At 38.8% G+C, this 16,863-nt stretch overlaps 1 protein-coding gene across 30 annotated transcripts in view; it reads left to right on the forward strand.

Annotated features, from left to right (window-relative positions):
- Positions 1–16,863, forward strand: part of MYT1L (myelin transcription factor 1 like) — a 290,751-nt gene that overhangs the window by 250,267 nt on the left and 23,621 nt on the right. For all 30 annotated transcript variants that reach the window (XM_072333541.1, XM_072333549.1, XM_072333556.1 and 27 more), the window contains one exon: positions 12,545–12,607. In XM_072333541.1, coding sequence (XP_072189642.1) covers positions 12,545–12,607 — 63 coding nt within the window. The remainder of the gene's footprint in view (positions 1–12,544; positions 12,608–16,863) is intronic.

Raw genomic sequence — 16,863 nt, forward strand, 5'->3', positions numbered from 1 at the left:
GTCAAGGAGGGATAGAAATAGAGTGGTTGAGCTTAAGGTAGCATCTGTGCTGCATCCTTCAGCTGTCCACTTCTGAGAAACCTTTTGCTATGCTTTCATCACAGTGTCCTGCCAGGTATTTGTAGACAGAAATAAGATTGTTTCTTACACTTTTCTTCATCAGCAGTAGCTTTTGCAGCCTCTTCTGTGAAGTTCTCCAAGACTCTAACCATCCTGCTGTATCGCTCAGTAATACAGACTTGCAGCTCAGTGTTCACAGACCTCAAAGAGCTGGGGAGAGTTCAGGATATTGTTCCCTCCTAAGTATTAGTTAGGACTTGCACTAAGAGCTTTCCTTTCAGCGTACCAGTAAACCTCACTGAACATTGTAGGCCTGAGGTAATTTAGGGCTCAGGCAAATGGTGAGGTTATGCTTAAAAGTCAGCGTACACGGAACTTGAATCTATCCCACCAAAACGTACAGCATGCCTGAAAAGCTGCTCAAAAATGAATGTAAGCTCATAACAGTAAATCAGTAACAAACTAGACTTCCCTTAGCTATACTGTTCATTAGCCTTCTCACTAGACTGCCTCTCACAGTCTGATATAATTCACATGGTATTTTCACATTTCCTCACTTGGGCTTCTGGCAAATGTTTGTAGGCCTAAAGGGAAAAAGCTGTTTATTTTCATAAAATGAAAACTGAAGGATTTCACTCTTGCTGATGACTCTTCACCCCCAAAACAGAAAGTAGTACCTCTGCTTCAACTGTCTGGGGAAATGAAACCCTCCAGAGGTAGCTCCCTTTTCCAAATATTAACCTGTCCTTGTTCCTGGATCACACATGTTTTCAAATAGAAACCATACATTCAGAAGAGATTTAAAAGTCCGTCCAATATAGGAACTTTATGGTAAAATAGCTCTTCTTCACGTTAACAACAGGTATAACATAGTGGCTGTGTGTGGAACAAAGGATAAATCTTAGCCTTAAATACATAGTTAGTCTCATAAACACATTTTACACAAAAATTATTATTCTTACCTTAACTTACTGAATATTCACTGAAAAACATCTTAATTGCTCTTTTGAAGCAGAAGCTGATAATGGTGTGAAGAAGATTCCAGCCCAGTAAATTTGCAGTCATTTAGATGTGTGTGTCTTTTCACACATAATGCTAGGCTGAGAGAAATATTTAGAGGTGGTACTTCTGTTTCTTTCTCTATTGCACAGGCTAGAAATACCCAACTAACTGCTTTTTTAGGCTCAGTCTTTCATACCAGTATTAGATGAACTAATTTGGAAGAGAATATATAGATTGAATCTCTTCATGCTGTTATTCTTTCCATCCTTTCAACTCAGCTTTCCTTTCTCCTTTACTTTAGATCCAGCTGTCTCTTGCTCTGCCTTTCTCTTGATGAATTATGTGAGAGCATACAAGTTGAATGGCTATGTTCAAATGAAAAACAGATAAACAGAGTAACAAAAGAAAGGCTAAAGCTGGGTTCTATCCGTTCATTTCCAAACATTAGTGGTTTGTTAAGGCACAGACTATTGAAGATTGTTAGTTTATTTCCTTTGCTTTTAGGAGTCTAATCTGATAGTTTTTCTAAGTGTTTCTTGTGGAGTTGCTGAACTTTTTTGAGTGTTCAAGATATATGAATTTTGCAGTCATCCAAAACCTCTAGGAAACTCATGAATCTGCAGGTTCAAGGTCATACTGCTGTGTCTTCGGTATTAGCATCACTGGGGAGAAGATACACAAAGTATGTAAGAGTTCACAGCAACATAGAGACAGCAGATCTAGAATTATGATGCTGATAATTTTGTGGTGTTCAAAGCATCCAGCAGGCTACTGACCTAACTGTGATGTAAATCGTTTGTCAGGGAAAAAATCCCTACTTCAAATCATTTATTTTTAAGGTATTCAACATTTGACATATTTTAATTCAGTTGTGCACTAAAGCTTTCATTTACTTCATAAATAGAAATACGTGGCCAGCTGTAAGATTTTTTGAAGACAGCTTGTATGATGAAGAATACCTGAACAGTAAAATACCCATGCTACTGTCTTCAGGTGACCCAACCAATTTTCACATATAGGAAGTGAGTGAAATCAACTGTCTATTGGCTGTTCTGCAAACCCTGACTGGAAATGTTGTTGTGCCTTGGCTGAGTGGTAGATACTTCTGAGGGGCTACCCATTTTAAAAGATCAATCAGAAATAGGATGCTCCTCTTCAGAAGCAAATGTCTCCACCCCAAATTACTGAAGAAAAGCCCTTTAAAAAACACATACTTACCCATATTTTGAATGAACTTTCAAACACAGGCTTGAAGAAATCTACTATGAGACAAAGAACTTGAATGGCTTTGCTCCTAGCTGAAGAGTATGTTGTCTTAGGGCTGTCTCCTCCTGTATTGTTCTCCCTAGTGCTATAATTTTATGTTATTTTTTAGCTACAAAAAGGAAGCTTTTTTCAAAGGATGATGTGTTAGGAAATGAACATTTGAATTTGCATGTGTTGGAATTGATTCATTCCTGGTGCCAGGAAGTGCTCTCTTGTTGCAAGGAGGGGATGTGCAGCTGGCCAGTGCTGCCTCCGAGGCAGGCAGCGTTGGCAAGAGAGAAAGTGTGGGCAAGGAGCCCAGGGAGAGAGCTGATTCACAGCTTCCCTCTGGCAACTTCTGTGAAAGGAGCACCCCCTGGGTAGCACACAGAAGCGATTTCACATTAGGCACTTAGCATGCCTTTGGCAACTGGCATGTTGGGGTCTATTTACTGATGCTAGATGTGAGAACAGTGGGCAGCACACTGTGGCACTTGCTGTGAGGAAGCTGGGAAGTCCTGACAGCTAGCAGAACAGGCAGCATGCAGAGGTGGTAACTGAACGTACAGGATTATTATTATTATTATTTTTCTAAAACAGTATAATTAATTAAAAAGTCTTGTGTGTGTCTGTGCATCTGATTGCACAACAATATTTTAAATGCCAGCATGATGCGTTTTAGTCTACTTACAGGAAAATGGATCTCCATTTAATTAAAATGTGTATCATGTTCTTTGTCACACACACAGAGTTCAAAAAATTAAAAATGAAATGCAAAGCAGGTAGTACCAGGAGTGGAGGACACAAAAATTATACAAATAATAAATAAAAAAAGATCAGGGTATTGTTAAATTTTACCTAATGAGTATGCAGTCAGCCACCCCCAGTTCAGAAGCATTCAATAGCTGGGGATTTCTACAGGTAAGGAGAGAGACAGAGCGAAGATGGGATCTTTTTTAGCAGAGATGGAAGAGACTGAAGTTACTTCATGAACATTCTGAGCCAAAATTGTTTTAGTTTCATGCCTGGACTAGCTCCATAGGCATCATTCCTTGTGGATAGAAAGACCACACAGTGAATGTGGTAACAACAAATCATTTCATTTCACATTTCTTTCCAATTTCCAACTTCTAATTCTCCCAGTGTCTTTTAAGAGGACCTGAGACCTAAATCATTTTCCTTTATATCTACACTTTTTTAATATATCTACTTTTTTTTTTTATTTGAGAATTTTGTTTTTTATTTTTATTTTCCTGCTACCTGCAACAACGCCTTTCTTGTCAGTATTTTGCTTTGTAAAAACCGTTAGCAATATTTTCCATGAGAAAAAAAGGAATATTTCTCACTTTTGCTGAAGCAAAATAAGTGCATTTAAGTACTCCTTCTTGTTAAGCTGAATATAGAAAACTTATTAATATATGAATCTAAATTTGGCTCAGTTTTTATTTTTGGTTTACAATGCATCTTTGTGAAACTTTGATATTTATAAGCACGTAGCTTCACATGCTTTCTTAGGTATATGTCTGAGGAGCAGGTCACAGGTTTTGCCTGGAATATGAGACCATAAATTCAAGATCCAATAAGATCTGCATACTTTTCCCAGACAGTTCTTGTCACCTCTTGAAATGCTCCAAATGAACTTCAGATGAGCTAAGAATAGTTGTCAGGAGCTCTTAGTGCTAGCATGATTTTACACCTCTTGAAGCCAATGATAAAGCATGCAAGGACTTAATGAAAACAGAAGAGTGTATGGTACAGAAAACAGAAGAATGTAAGATTGGGTCAGGGCTATCACAGATGTGTATAAAGACTGGGAGAACTTCTTGACAGCAGCCCTACAGAGAAGGACTTGGGAATTCCAGTTGATGGTGTTGACAGTGTGTGCTTGCAGCCTGGAAGGCCAACTGTATCCTGGACTGCATGAAGAGAAGGCAGGCCAGCAGGGCAAGGGAAGTGATCATCCCCTATGGAGAAAGGTCAAGGGAGTTGTGCTTTTTTGGACTAGAGAAGGCTCTGAGAAGACCTCATTGTGGCCTTCCACTACTTAAAAGGAGCTTATAAACAGGAGGGGAAACAACTTTTTACACAGTCTAGTAGTAATAGGGAAAAGAGGATTGTCTTTAAAATGTAAGTTAGGAAGAAATTCTCTACTCAGAGGGTGGTGAGACACAGTAGCAGTTTACCCAGAGAGGTTGTGGATGCCCCATCCCTGGAGGAATTCAATGGCTGGTTGGAACCCTGGACACCTTGATCTGGTGGGTGGCAGTCCGGCCCACAGCCATTCTACGATTCTATGATTCTGAAAATGACTCGGTTTCTTGGCAGTCCGGAAATTCTGTGTTAAGGTTTCATATGTTTCACAGCAGTATTTTCTCCCTTGACACGAAGTATGTGCAGTCATTTCAGCTATTGGAGAGAACCAGACACAGTGCAGACTAAGGGAAAAATAAATTCAGCTGGGAGAAAATAACAGAAAGACAAGAATGATGATGAAATAAATAAATAAATAATGGAAAGAAACACCAAAGAGAAGAGGAAATAAATGTAAATGTTGAGGTTATTAAAGATCAAGAAATGAAGAAAGGATGAGGGAGGAATACAGTGGAGACATCAGAGAAGGGAGAGAAAAAAAAAAAAAAGATGTTGAAGAGATGGAGAGAAAATTGGAAAGTGACATAAATGATAATGAGGCAGAAAAATGGGTGGTACAAGGAATTTGGAGCCAAGCTCTTTTCAGCAGCTCACAGTGCCAAGACCAGAAGCAGTGTGGAGAAACTGGAGCACAAGAGGTTCCATATGTCCATCAGAGAACACTTCTGTGCTGTTCAGGTGATGGAGCATTGTCACAGGTTGCCCAGACATTGGGGAGTCTCCTCTTTGGACATGTCCAAAAGCCACCTGGACATGGTCCTAGGTACATTTCTCTGGATGTTCATGCTTCAACAAGGAGTGGACCAGATGGTTCCAAAAGTCCCTGCCAGCCATACCCATACTGTGATTCTGTGATTTTGTAAAAGGATATGGAAAAGTCAGAAGCAGAATGTGAACGAGATACACTGGGGAGGAAAATGGATGGAAAGCAAACTGTGGACAAAAGCAAATGAAGTCCCTGTTCCACTGAAGGAAAAGGATAATAGGTTGAAAATAGATAGAGGCATCAAAAAGGAAAATGGAAAGAATAAAATGTGACAAAGAAGTGAAAAGAAGTGAAGAAATGAAAAAGGTATGTAGACGTGCAGCTTCATTGAAACCACAAGAAAATAAATCCACCCTAGCAAAACAGTTTTACAGGTTTTCATTGCAAATTCAGGTAGGTTGTGTAGGTCAAGAGTTTCTATCTACACAGTGAATGGAAGTAGCAGCACTTTGGGAATTCAGGAATCAAATGCTGTGGTAAGAAAACTGAGTAGGAACAACAGAATAATAATGGGAAAGCATCCATGCTTCTACTGCAATTAAAGCAGATGCCATCTTCTGTGACTTCATAAGGAAGAGGATCATCAGAATTTTTATTTTGCATATCTAATTAGAGCTTGAGTGCAATGCCTGAGACAGAAAATAGGATTCAGAGATTTGCAGAGACTGCTTTCAATCTCTGAATGCTTAGGAAAGTAAAAGCAATGTCCAGTTTAAACCAGAGTCCAGTTCCTGCTAAGTAGGTATTTTCATAACAGTAACAAGAACTCTGACTGATACCAACATGCCTGTGGCCAAGAAGTCTCTGCTGAGGACCACACAGCTGTTTCTCATCTCCCTTCTCACTCTGCAGTGCTCCATGCAAGTCAGTGGTGAGTGGTGTAGGAAGAAAACAGAGAAAAGCTTCTTTTCTCTTTGCCTCTTTGAGATAAACTCAGTACTTGTTGGTCAAGTGTTGAAAACTTACTTTTTTTTTACAAGCACTCAAGTACATAGAAGCGTAGAGATAAAATAAACTTATCATACCTTATACAAAATTCCATTATTTTAATTTGACAAGCCTTCTTATCCCTTCCTTTTCTCATTCACTCCTCTTTCCTCACATGTTCAGTTCAGGCAACTGCAAATACAGCATTTTTACAGTTTTTGCTTTTGTAACCTTTGGTTTCTGCACTACCTTACTAGAAAAGAATAGTATTTTGTTTATGAATCTATAAATAGTTTTGGAAGAGATAAAGCTTTAGAGCTGCAAACAGAACAGTGAATAAGCATCTCCTTCTAGCCTCTTGTGTGTAAAGTCATTTAGCCTCTCTATGCTCCAGTTTTCATCTGCTAAATCTTTCCCTTCTTCAAAGCCGTACTGTGTGATTTTTTCCATTAATGTCTGTAAAGTACTTTCAGATCTTCAGACGAAAGGTAGAAATACAAAGTAATATTGTGACTGTCTTCCTACCTCCCAACGTATGAATTGAATTCCTAGTGATGCAGTCAAATAAATCAGAATCCCAAATACATAAAAACCACCAGACAATAAAAATATTCTATGTTCTGCTATGAAAAAATCCCACAGGAAACAATTATATTTCTCCAGGCTTTCTGAACCTCCAACAGAAAATCACATCTGTAGTATAGAGATTGACAACACGGTCAAAATAAACCTATGGAGAAGATAGATATAATTTTCTTTTAAATTCCAGTTCTTTTGCAGTGTAGAACAGTCTAAGGGACCATTCTGAATTTTAGTATATTTTATTGGTTAATTCCTTAACTCAATATGATTTTTCTTTTGGGTGGTTGGCTACATCTGCTTAAAATATTTAATAACTAATTGATTGGATAAATATTCTATCTATTTAATTGTAGTAGTAACTTAATGCTCTTGAGAAGATTGGATCCGCAGTGTAGTGGGTGCAAAGTACTTTAAAAATACAATAAAAATAACATGAGTCTTCAGAGCTGATAAACTAGCTTACTAATAACAGGTTATAAAATATATTTTATCTACCCATTATAATTGAATACTAATACAGTTTGGTAAATTCTAGAAAGGATAACTATCTGATGGCTTTTGGTGTGGCTAGTGTGAGAAAAATTAATGGCTTAATTTCAGTTCCATGGGAAAAAGTGTCCTCAGTACAAGAACAGTGTAGGAGGAATTTGCCATATCCAGAATTGTCAGTCCTCTTCATTTTTATTAGTGACTTATTACCTCTTTATTTGTGGAGTGTCTGTGGAGTGTCCTCTAAGTGCAAAAAAGCTATAGGTAAAATGCAAGTACACAGATAACATACAAACCTTCCAAATCATGTGGAGACTACAGTGTAACTCAATAACGTGTCCTTTTCATATTGAAAACTGGGCAATTCAGTCTGAGTGATAAGGACAGTGAAATGACCTCCCAGTGAGCCAAGAAGGTATATGTGGCACATGGCATAGAAGAGACCAAGGGTGCTTGAAGGAGAAAGAGACATAGGGAAGGGCAGCATGGAGACACGAAGTTACACTGATAGCAGTTGCTAAAACTGTCTCTCGTGATTAAATTGAACCTTACTAGCAAAAAATGTGATCATGTTAGAATAACCTGGCTTCTGTCTGGGCGGTGTGCTGAATTTTAGCTTGCATAATTCTATATCCAAGGTTTCTGTTTGGGTTGATATAAGCTTGTCAAACCCTGAACACAAGGCTTGACTGAGATGGAAACAGAATTCATTGTATTGCTAAATCTCAGCTGAGGGTTTATTAGAGAGAAGGAGCCTAAGCTTGAGCCTGAGCATGAGCCCATGCCCTGGATTATGCTTAGACTGTGCACTGAAAAAATTTCCATGAACTCTGCCTTCTAATAAGGAAAATAGAATTCTTCAGGTTCCAAAGAGCCACTGTCACTTTGTGGTAAAAACAGGGAAAAAAAACCAAATTATTTATTTATTATATTGCAGATTGCTATATCTTTGATTTATTGGTGTATTTTATAGATATGTCATAAACTTCAACCAAAGCTATACAAAGTAAAGAGGACAAAGCTGCCTCTGTTCTACATCTCCAGAACCCGTACAGGCATCCATTTTCCCTCCCAGTCCTGAGAATTTCTTTACGTTCCTTCAGGTTCCTAGAAATGTTTTTTAATTGCTGCACACTTTGCAGAATGGTTTTAGGCATTACGTGTCATCTGTCTCAGTTTGGCTTTCTCCTTTACTTCATTCCTGCTATTGAATTTAAGCTGATATTGATTTTAGCTTCCTCAGCAGTTGCTGTTCTGTTGTGTTTCCTGCTTTCTGCTTATGTTTATGTTCCCACAAGATCTTCTTTGGGATGTTCTGTGGAATGAAGGGGACATCAAGACAGTGATTCCCCATCACTGGCAAGCTCTTTTATTGGATGCTCTGATTCTGAGAAAAGTGCTGGTATTACATGGTCTGAGCTTTATTCTTTACAAAGAAAAGTCCTTTTGTCACTTCAGTCTTTACAGTACTAAAGTATTCTTTTGCCGCAGTGAGCTGTTGGGTTGAGTCTACAAATAAGCTGTTTCTGTCAGTTTACATTCACTTTAAGTCATTGAGGAAACTGTCTATCTATTTTTCCACTTAACTCCAGTGTTCCATTACAACGGATCTCACGTCACCCTATTCTTCTGAGCACCTATGCATGCGTCTTATAGGCATTGTTGTCTGCACTTGAGACCACTTAAGTCAGTTATCTATAGTTACTTAGCAGTTGATAGCAAAGCGGAAGGATAAACATAAGTCCTAGGTATGGTAATACATTCTGAAAATCCAGTCCCACAGTTCTAACTGTACAGAGACTTGAGGTTGTCTCCTTATCTAATTTATTTCAAGTAGCAAATAATTACTGTAGTAGCATCGCAGTTGAAACAGAATGTCAGCATCAGCATCTAATATTTCATAGTGGCTATAAGCAGTTTTCATAGAATGGAAGCAGGAGTAAATAGAACTGTCATAGGCTTTTGAAATACTCTTATCAACTGCACTAAATGCTCATTTCATCTTGTACATTTAAGTCAGTATCAGATTGTGAGACTTGAAATAAATTTTATAGCTCTAAAATCCAAATGACACAAAAAGTAGGCTGGTTTTTAAATACTTGAGTGTCCAAATGGTTGAAGTGTAATTGTCTAATATTAAAACTGACTGACCAGTTACACTGCTGCCTCTTACAAATCCTTTTTGTTAAGACACCATTAATCGTGCCTTCCTGTGGAGAAAGTATTGGAATAGATGAGAAAAAACATTCTTCTGTTTTGATAATAATTTATTCTCAATAGAATTGAAGAATTTCTTTGTGAGTGAAAATATGAAGCTTTAAATAGCACATATTCATAGAAAAAAGGAATCTTTGTGTACCTCTGAGTGACTACAGAACAGTCTGATGATACTTTGTTCGTTTACATGCAGTGGATGTTTATAGTCAAAGTGCACTCAGTTCATCTAATTAAATCTTTATTGTGGTACAACAGATTTATAGGCTTCAGGGATGCATCTGGTCTTGATGGAAGTAGGAAATAAGTTTTGTACATTAAGGAAGATCTCAAAATCACAGGAAGGGGTTGGAAGGGACGTCTGGAGATCAAGTCCAACCCTACCTCTACCAAGGCAGGTTCCCTACAATAGGTTGCACAGGAAGGGGTGTATATGGACGTTGAATATCTCCATAAACGGAGACTCTACTACCTCTCTGAGCAACCTGTTCTGGTGCTCCATCACTCTTACTGTAAAGAAGTTTTTCCACATTTATATGGAATTTCCTGTGTTCAAGTTTTAGATCATTGCTATTTGTCCTATCACTACACATCACCGAGAAGAGCCTGGCCTCATCCATTTGCCTCTTACTTCCCTTTGTTTATAAGCATTTACTAGTCCCCTCTCAGTCTTCTCCTCGTCAGGCTGACCGGAGCCAGGTTACTCAGCCTTTCCTCATACAGGAGATGCTCCAGGCTCTTTATCATCTTTGTGACCCTCCGTTGGACTCCTTCTAGGAGACCCCTGCCTTTTTTGAATGAGAGAACCCAGAAATGCACACTATTCTAAATGTGGCCTAACCAGAGCAGAGTAGAGGGGGAGGATCACTGCTCTCCACCTGTTGGATACGCTGTTTTTAATGAACCCCAGGATCCCATTGGCCTTCTTGGCCACAGGGACACACTGCTGGCTCATGGCCAACCTGTTGTCCACCAGGACCCCCAGGCCTCTCTCTGCAGTGCTCCTCTTCAGCAGGTCAACCCCTAACCTGTACTGATGCATGTGGTTAATCCTCCCCAGGTGCAAAACTCTACACTTGCTCTTGTTAAACCTCACATTGGGATTGAATAAATATTTAATAAATATTTAATCCTAATATATATATTAAAATAATAATAATTATTATTATTAAAATGCAGTAGTTCTGAAAAAAACACAACAATATCTAAATATCTGTATTTGAAATATTTTAAATATAAGAAACTAAAAATATGACCCCTCCCATTTATTTTTTGACTTAAAGTAGTAGCCAACCTAGAATCCAAGGTTTGTGCTAATGATGTGCAGTCACAGTAAAGAATGAATGGTAAGGGCTGTGCAGGAAAGTACTATGATTTGTTCAGTGTACTCTTAAATGGGTTTGTGAGAGGGAACTGCGCAAAGTCCTTTTTTCATCTTTCTAGAAGCAGAAACATTAATTTTTGATGTCAGCATGGGTGTGGGTCCTGAGATATTAAGACTCCCAGCAGTACTTACACTTTCTAGGCAGGGTCCTGGTCTTGTCATACTTGGTCCTGTGCAAAGGCATTGTAATAGGGAGTCATTGTGGCAAAGCCTAAGTATACAAGTGAAGTAAACACGTAAATCAAGAGAAAAGAAGAATTATCCTTTAGGATCCTGTTTAGATTCCTTGTCCAGTTCACACAGGCTCTCTGTTATGTAGAAGAGAATCTTCAGTGACCCAGTGAATTCCGGAAGTTTTACTAGCTTACATCCTGGAAGCCTTACTGTATTTTTATGTTTTCTATAGAATAACTGAACTGGTCCAGAAGAAGACCATATGAGAACTCCATTTAACAAATTCCAGTTTAATTTATCTCTTTCAAGCTGCCTTAATCATGTTTGAGGTTTGGCCCTGCTGAGCTCCTCCAAAGTAGGTAATGCTTATTGGCGTTAAAGAGATAAAGTTCAGCCTAATGGAACATAACAGCCCCGTGCACTGAATTCCAGGTTGCTTGAAGTCCCAGTATTAAGAAACTTTCAAGTCTCTGAAACTTTGGTAAACCAGTTTATCAGTTTCTACTAACTTTGAGGAAAGCACACGTGTAACTAAAAGGTGAAAGCCAAAACATGCATGAATTCTGGATTCAAATAATCAATGAACTTAATGCTATGGAAATGATGTTCAACAGTGCAACATCTGAGATTGTGCACATGCTTTTTCATTTAGAGTGCTGACTTCAAAAGAAGCTTTAAAGCACCTCTAAAATTCAAAACTAACACTCAGGAAAAGTGAATTTTTGGAATTCACATACCATTTAAGTGTTCAAATGAATATTAATCAATGAGTATAAATAATATATAAATTATGGGTATAAATTAGTTCTTTTGCCTCTTCCTGATTTAGTGTAGCCATTCAAGTACCAGTTAATGATTATACTGACATTGTAAGTTAGTTTGTTCTATAGGGATCATGATCATTTTCACAGTGTAGAAACACCCATTTTCTTTGATGGCTCTTCTGTCATTGTATTATTAGAAATTTCACTGGTGTGTGTATCCGGTTGCTTGATGTTTGGGAATGCTAGGTGAGTTCTTGTTTCTATGCAAGAGACCTGTCTATACATTTCCTTTTCATTAGGCATTTCCTTTGTTTCCTGGAGTGGTGGAGGGTTATCTCCATGGTGCACCAACATCTCATGACATTCTGTTACGGGGTTAGAACAAGAGCCTTGATGGAAAACAAAACAGCTCACTTGTAATCTTAGCCATTACCTAAGAATACAGCTTGAGGATGTTGCATTTGCTGTCACCCCTACTTATACCTGATGGTGAGGGAATGTCAGGCTGCTCCTGGTATTCTCCAGTAATCTGCCTGTGCTAGAGGTATCCAGAAAGTGTTTGACTGGGCAGGCAATGAGTAGTTAATAGAAATATTTAATGAGTGAAAATAGCATGTTGGTCCCTGGTGTAGAACTAAGCTTAGGTTTAGGAATGGCTGGAGGTCCCCAAGGCTGACACCTGTGGAAACAGTGATTGAGATAGTTAATCTTTATTTAATATAAAATGGGCAGCTATTTTTTACTGTCAGTAACTCTGCTCTGTATGTTTTTACATTATTATTCTAGGTGTCCAACTCCTGGGTGTGATGGTTCTGGTCATATTACTGGAAATTATGCTTCACATCGAAGGTATGTAAAGAGAAGTATTTGTTCTTTAAATCAAACAACTAAAGGGCTGTGTGGGAGTTCAACAGATCTCTCTTCTCTGTTTCAGCTCTGAAGTAGTATTGAGTGCTTTATGTCAACATATGTTGGTCTAACTCATCCTACATATCACGAAATGAGTAACATTTCTGTTTCAACATGGCTTCCAAAAAGGCAGGAAGATTTTTGTTAGTATCTTGCAGAATCTTTGAACAAAAATAATGCAATTTTTTCTCCCTTCTCTGTCAGCCAAGAGAAGTAATTATTTATAAATTTATATTGCTTTACATTCTGAATAATTTAACCATTCTCTGCAGTCTTACCTTTTCTGAACTAAAACTCTGTTCCTGCATTTTTTTTTTCCCTCCAGAATGTTTCCTGATTGTTTTTATTTATTTATTTATTGTCAGTCACTTCAGACTCTATCCATATTTCCTTAAATGCGGAAATGAACTAACTTATTTACTGCCTCTCTCACCTGAAGTCTTAAATCATAGAATCATAGAATTGCTCAGATTGGAAACGATGTTCAAGATAATCAGGTCCATCCTCATACTATCAAGTCCTCCACACCATACTACTCTAACTCTACCAACCCACCACTAAATCATGTCCTGACCACCAAATACTTGATGAATCTTATATGCATCTGATACTAACAAGTATACTTCAGAGAATAAAGATTGGTTTGTTTTTAAATCACTATGAATTGCTTATAATTATGTGAAGTCAGAAGAATAGAAAGAGAAATTAATGGAGAAAAGCTGTCACACTGACTGCCTAAACTATAAAAGTGATCCTTACCAAAGGCCAAAGGAAGCTTTATGTTTACTAACTGAGGTATTGCCGGTAACCTTGAAATGAATTACCATGGTACCACACTAGAGGTGTGTTTTCCACAGGCTGTATAATTACTAATGCCTCCGTGGCTATTTCAGAACTATAAATCAGTGGTGAAGTGCTACGCTATATTTTGCAAATAACTATCCACTGTTTAATTGAATAATAACAGTGTAGTCCACGCTGTTTTTATTAGTAAAGGCTTTTTACTCCCATGCTTACTAGTATATGTTAGCTTTCTTCACCAGATCCCTACATTTGCAATTGCCTGTAACTAGTCAATACACATACTCCCAGTTTAAATGTGTAGGCTGTACAAGCAACAGTTTAAAGTCAAAGTATGGATAACACAGACATCAGGAATGCAGAATACTTTTAAATGTTGTAAAAATGAGTGATCACAATAAAAATTCAATCTTCTGTAAAGCACACTGAGGTATCAATAGTACAAATACCGTTATGCAGGAAAAGATATAAACATTTCTAAAGCACTTACGCAGTGTAGATTAAATCACACTTTCAAAATGGTTTAAGGTCAAATTATAACCACCTTGAATTTATCAGTTCATGCCTCTACCAACACTGTGCTTGGTGCCTGAACTTTGCTATTTCAGAAAGCTGTTCATTTGGTCATTTAACCAGAAACAGGCAGCACAGTGAAGGTGCAGTAAAATGTAGGAAGCCAAAGTGTCGTAAACAGAAGAAACCTAAAAGCTGTCAAGGTTAGCGGGGTTGTCACTTTCTGAACTCTCACTGGGCATTGTCACTGTGGGACCAGACAGTGATCTGGGAGGCGTTATTTAGTTTTAATCACTGAATTCTTATGTTCTTATATTACAGATGAGGGCTAGACCAAATTTTCATTTCATGTACATATAAAATATGTATAAGGACGTAAGATGTAATACTGCAGAAATAACTTGTCTTTATTACATCCAGTCCATTAGGATTTAAGGCATTCATTTCAATTTGAAATACCACCACAACATTGAGCACATACCATACAGAATCATAAAATGGCTTGGGTCAGAAGGGACCTTAAAGCTCCAACCCCCTTGCCATAAACTAGATCAGGCTTCCCAGGGTCCCATCCAAGCTGGCCTCAAACATATTCAGGGATGGGGAATCTTCTCTGGGCAACTTGTTGCAGTGCCTCACCACCATCTGAGTAAAAAATTCCCTCCTAATATCTAGTGTAAGTCTCCCCTATTTTAGTCTAAAGCCGTTGCCCCTTGTCTTATTACTATCAGACAGTGAAAAGTCAGTCATTCTCCTGTTTATAAGCTCTCTTTAAGTACTGGAATGCTACAGTGAGGTTTCCCTGAAGCCTTCTCCAGGCTAAACAAGCCAGGCTCCCTTTCTTCGTAGGAGAGGTGTTCCCAGTCTCTCATTATCTTTGTGGTCTTCTTCTGGATTCACTCCAGCAGCTTCATATATTTCTTTTGTTGGGGTCCCTGGGCCTGAATACAGTGCTTCAGATGGGGCCTCACAAGGACAGATTAGAGGGAGACAATCACCTCCCCCTTCCTGCTGGCCAACCCTCTTTTCATGCAGCACAGGGTACTGTTGGCCTTACAGGCTGCAAGCACATGCTGTTGTCTTGCATCAAGCTTTTCATCAACTGTAACTCCCAAGTCTTTCTATTTAGGGCTGCTCTCAATTAGTTGTTCTTCTAGTCTGTACACATATCTGAGATTTCCCCAGCCCAATTACAACACCATGTGCATGGCTTTGTTGAACCTCAGTAGGTTCATGTGGACCCATTTTCCAAGCTTTTCCAAATCCATTCAGCTTTGTGTCATCAGCAAACTTGCTGGGAGTACATTCAATCCCACTATCCAAGCTGTTGATGAAGATATTGAAGAACACTGATCCCAACACAGACATCTGGGGGACACCACTCATTATCAGCCTCCATCAGGACACAGAGATATTGAAAACAACCATCCAACCAATTCCTTATCCACTGAATAGTCCACCCTTTAAATCCAGATATTTACAATTCAGAGATAAGAATGTGATGTAGGATCATATCAAAAGCCTTGCAGAAGAATGGAGATTGGCTTGGCAACTACATCAGACAGTTCTTTCAGGACCCTGAGATGCTTGTCATCTAGTACCATAGACTTACAGACATTCAGTGTCCTCAGGTGGTCTTGAAATTGCACTTTGTTTACACTAGGAAGGATTTAACTCCCCTGACCCATACCTAGAGGTTCAGAGACATGAGAGATGTGGGAAGCCTTACTGCCAGTGAAGACCAGCAGTAGAAGAGTTCATTGAGTACCTCAGCCCTCTCTGTGTCCATTGTTGCCCTTTCATTTCTCCCTTCTCATTTATCAGAAGGAACACATTCTCCTTGATCTGTGTCTTCTGTGTATTTGAGGAAACTCGTATTATTTTTCATATCCATTGCCAAGTTCAGTTCCATTCACTCCTTGGCTTTCCTGATCCTATCTCTGCATGTCCAGACAGCATCTTTGCATTCTTCCCAAGCCACACATCCCTGCTTCCGCTGCCTGTGTATTTATTTCTTATCCCTCCCATTCTGATTTCCTGCCTCCTCTACTTGATTTCTTACATTGAGGGATGGTGAGCTTTTTTGCTCTCAGAGAGGCAACCATAAAAGAGTTGCCAGTTGTGTTCTATTCCCATGTCCCAAGGACAGTTTCCCAGGGGATCTCATCCAGTAATTCCTTAAAGAGTCAGTAGTCCTTCCTCTTGAACTTCAGGGTCCCAACTCTGCTCTTTGACAGGCCAGTATTCTTTGGATCAAGAACCCAACCAGGACATGGTCACTAAAGCCCTGAGTGTCTCTATTCTTAACCTCTTTAATGATCTCCTCTGCACTAGTAAAAACCAGGTCCAATAACCCTTCACCTCTAGACACTGCCCATTACCTGGACCACGTATCCTTAATGGACTCCAGAAGTCTCCTGGATTATTTGCAGCCTGCCATTTTGCTTTCTCAGCACAAATCTGGGTGGTCAAAATCCCCCATCAGGATAAGTGACTGTGAGTGCCGCGCTCTCCACAATCAGGCGGCCTATATAGACCCTGACCACCAGATGTCCTTTATTGATCTGGTCCCTAATTTTAACCCACAAGCTCTCAAGCTAATCATGGCCATTTTTTAGAAGCAGTTCTTTGCTGCCACTTCTTAACATTGAGGCCCCTCCTGCTCTGCTTGTCTCTTGTAAAATGCTTGTAGCCGTTTTTAATAGTATTCCAATTGTGCAGTTTTTCCCACCCTGTTTCTGTGTATAGCAGTTAGGTCACAGTTCTCTAATTGCACTTAATTTTTTCAGTTTTAGAAGAAATTGATTGAAAAACTTATTTTATAAATGGCTGTCATGATGTTTAGGTATCACTTATGTTTAAAATGGCTGCACGTATAATGT

This window comes from Excalfactoria chinensis, chromosome 3 (genome assembly GCF_039878825.1).
Source record: "Excalfactoria chinensis isolate bCotChi1 chromosome 3, bCotChi1.hap2, whole genome shotgun sequence".
Classification (NCBI taxonomy): Eukaryota; Metazoa; Chordata; class Aves; order Galliformes; family Phasianidae; genus Excalfactoria; species Excalfactoria chinensis.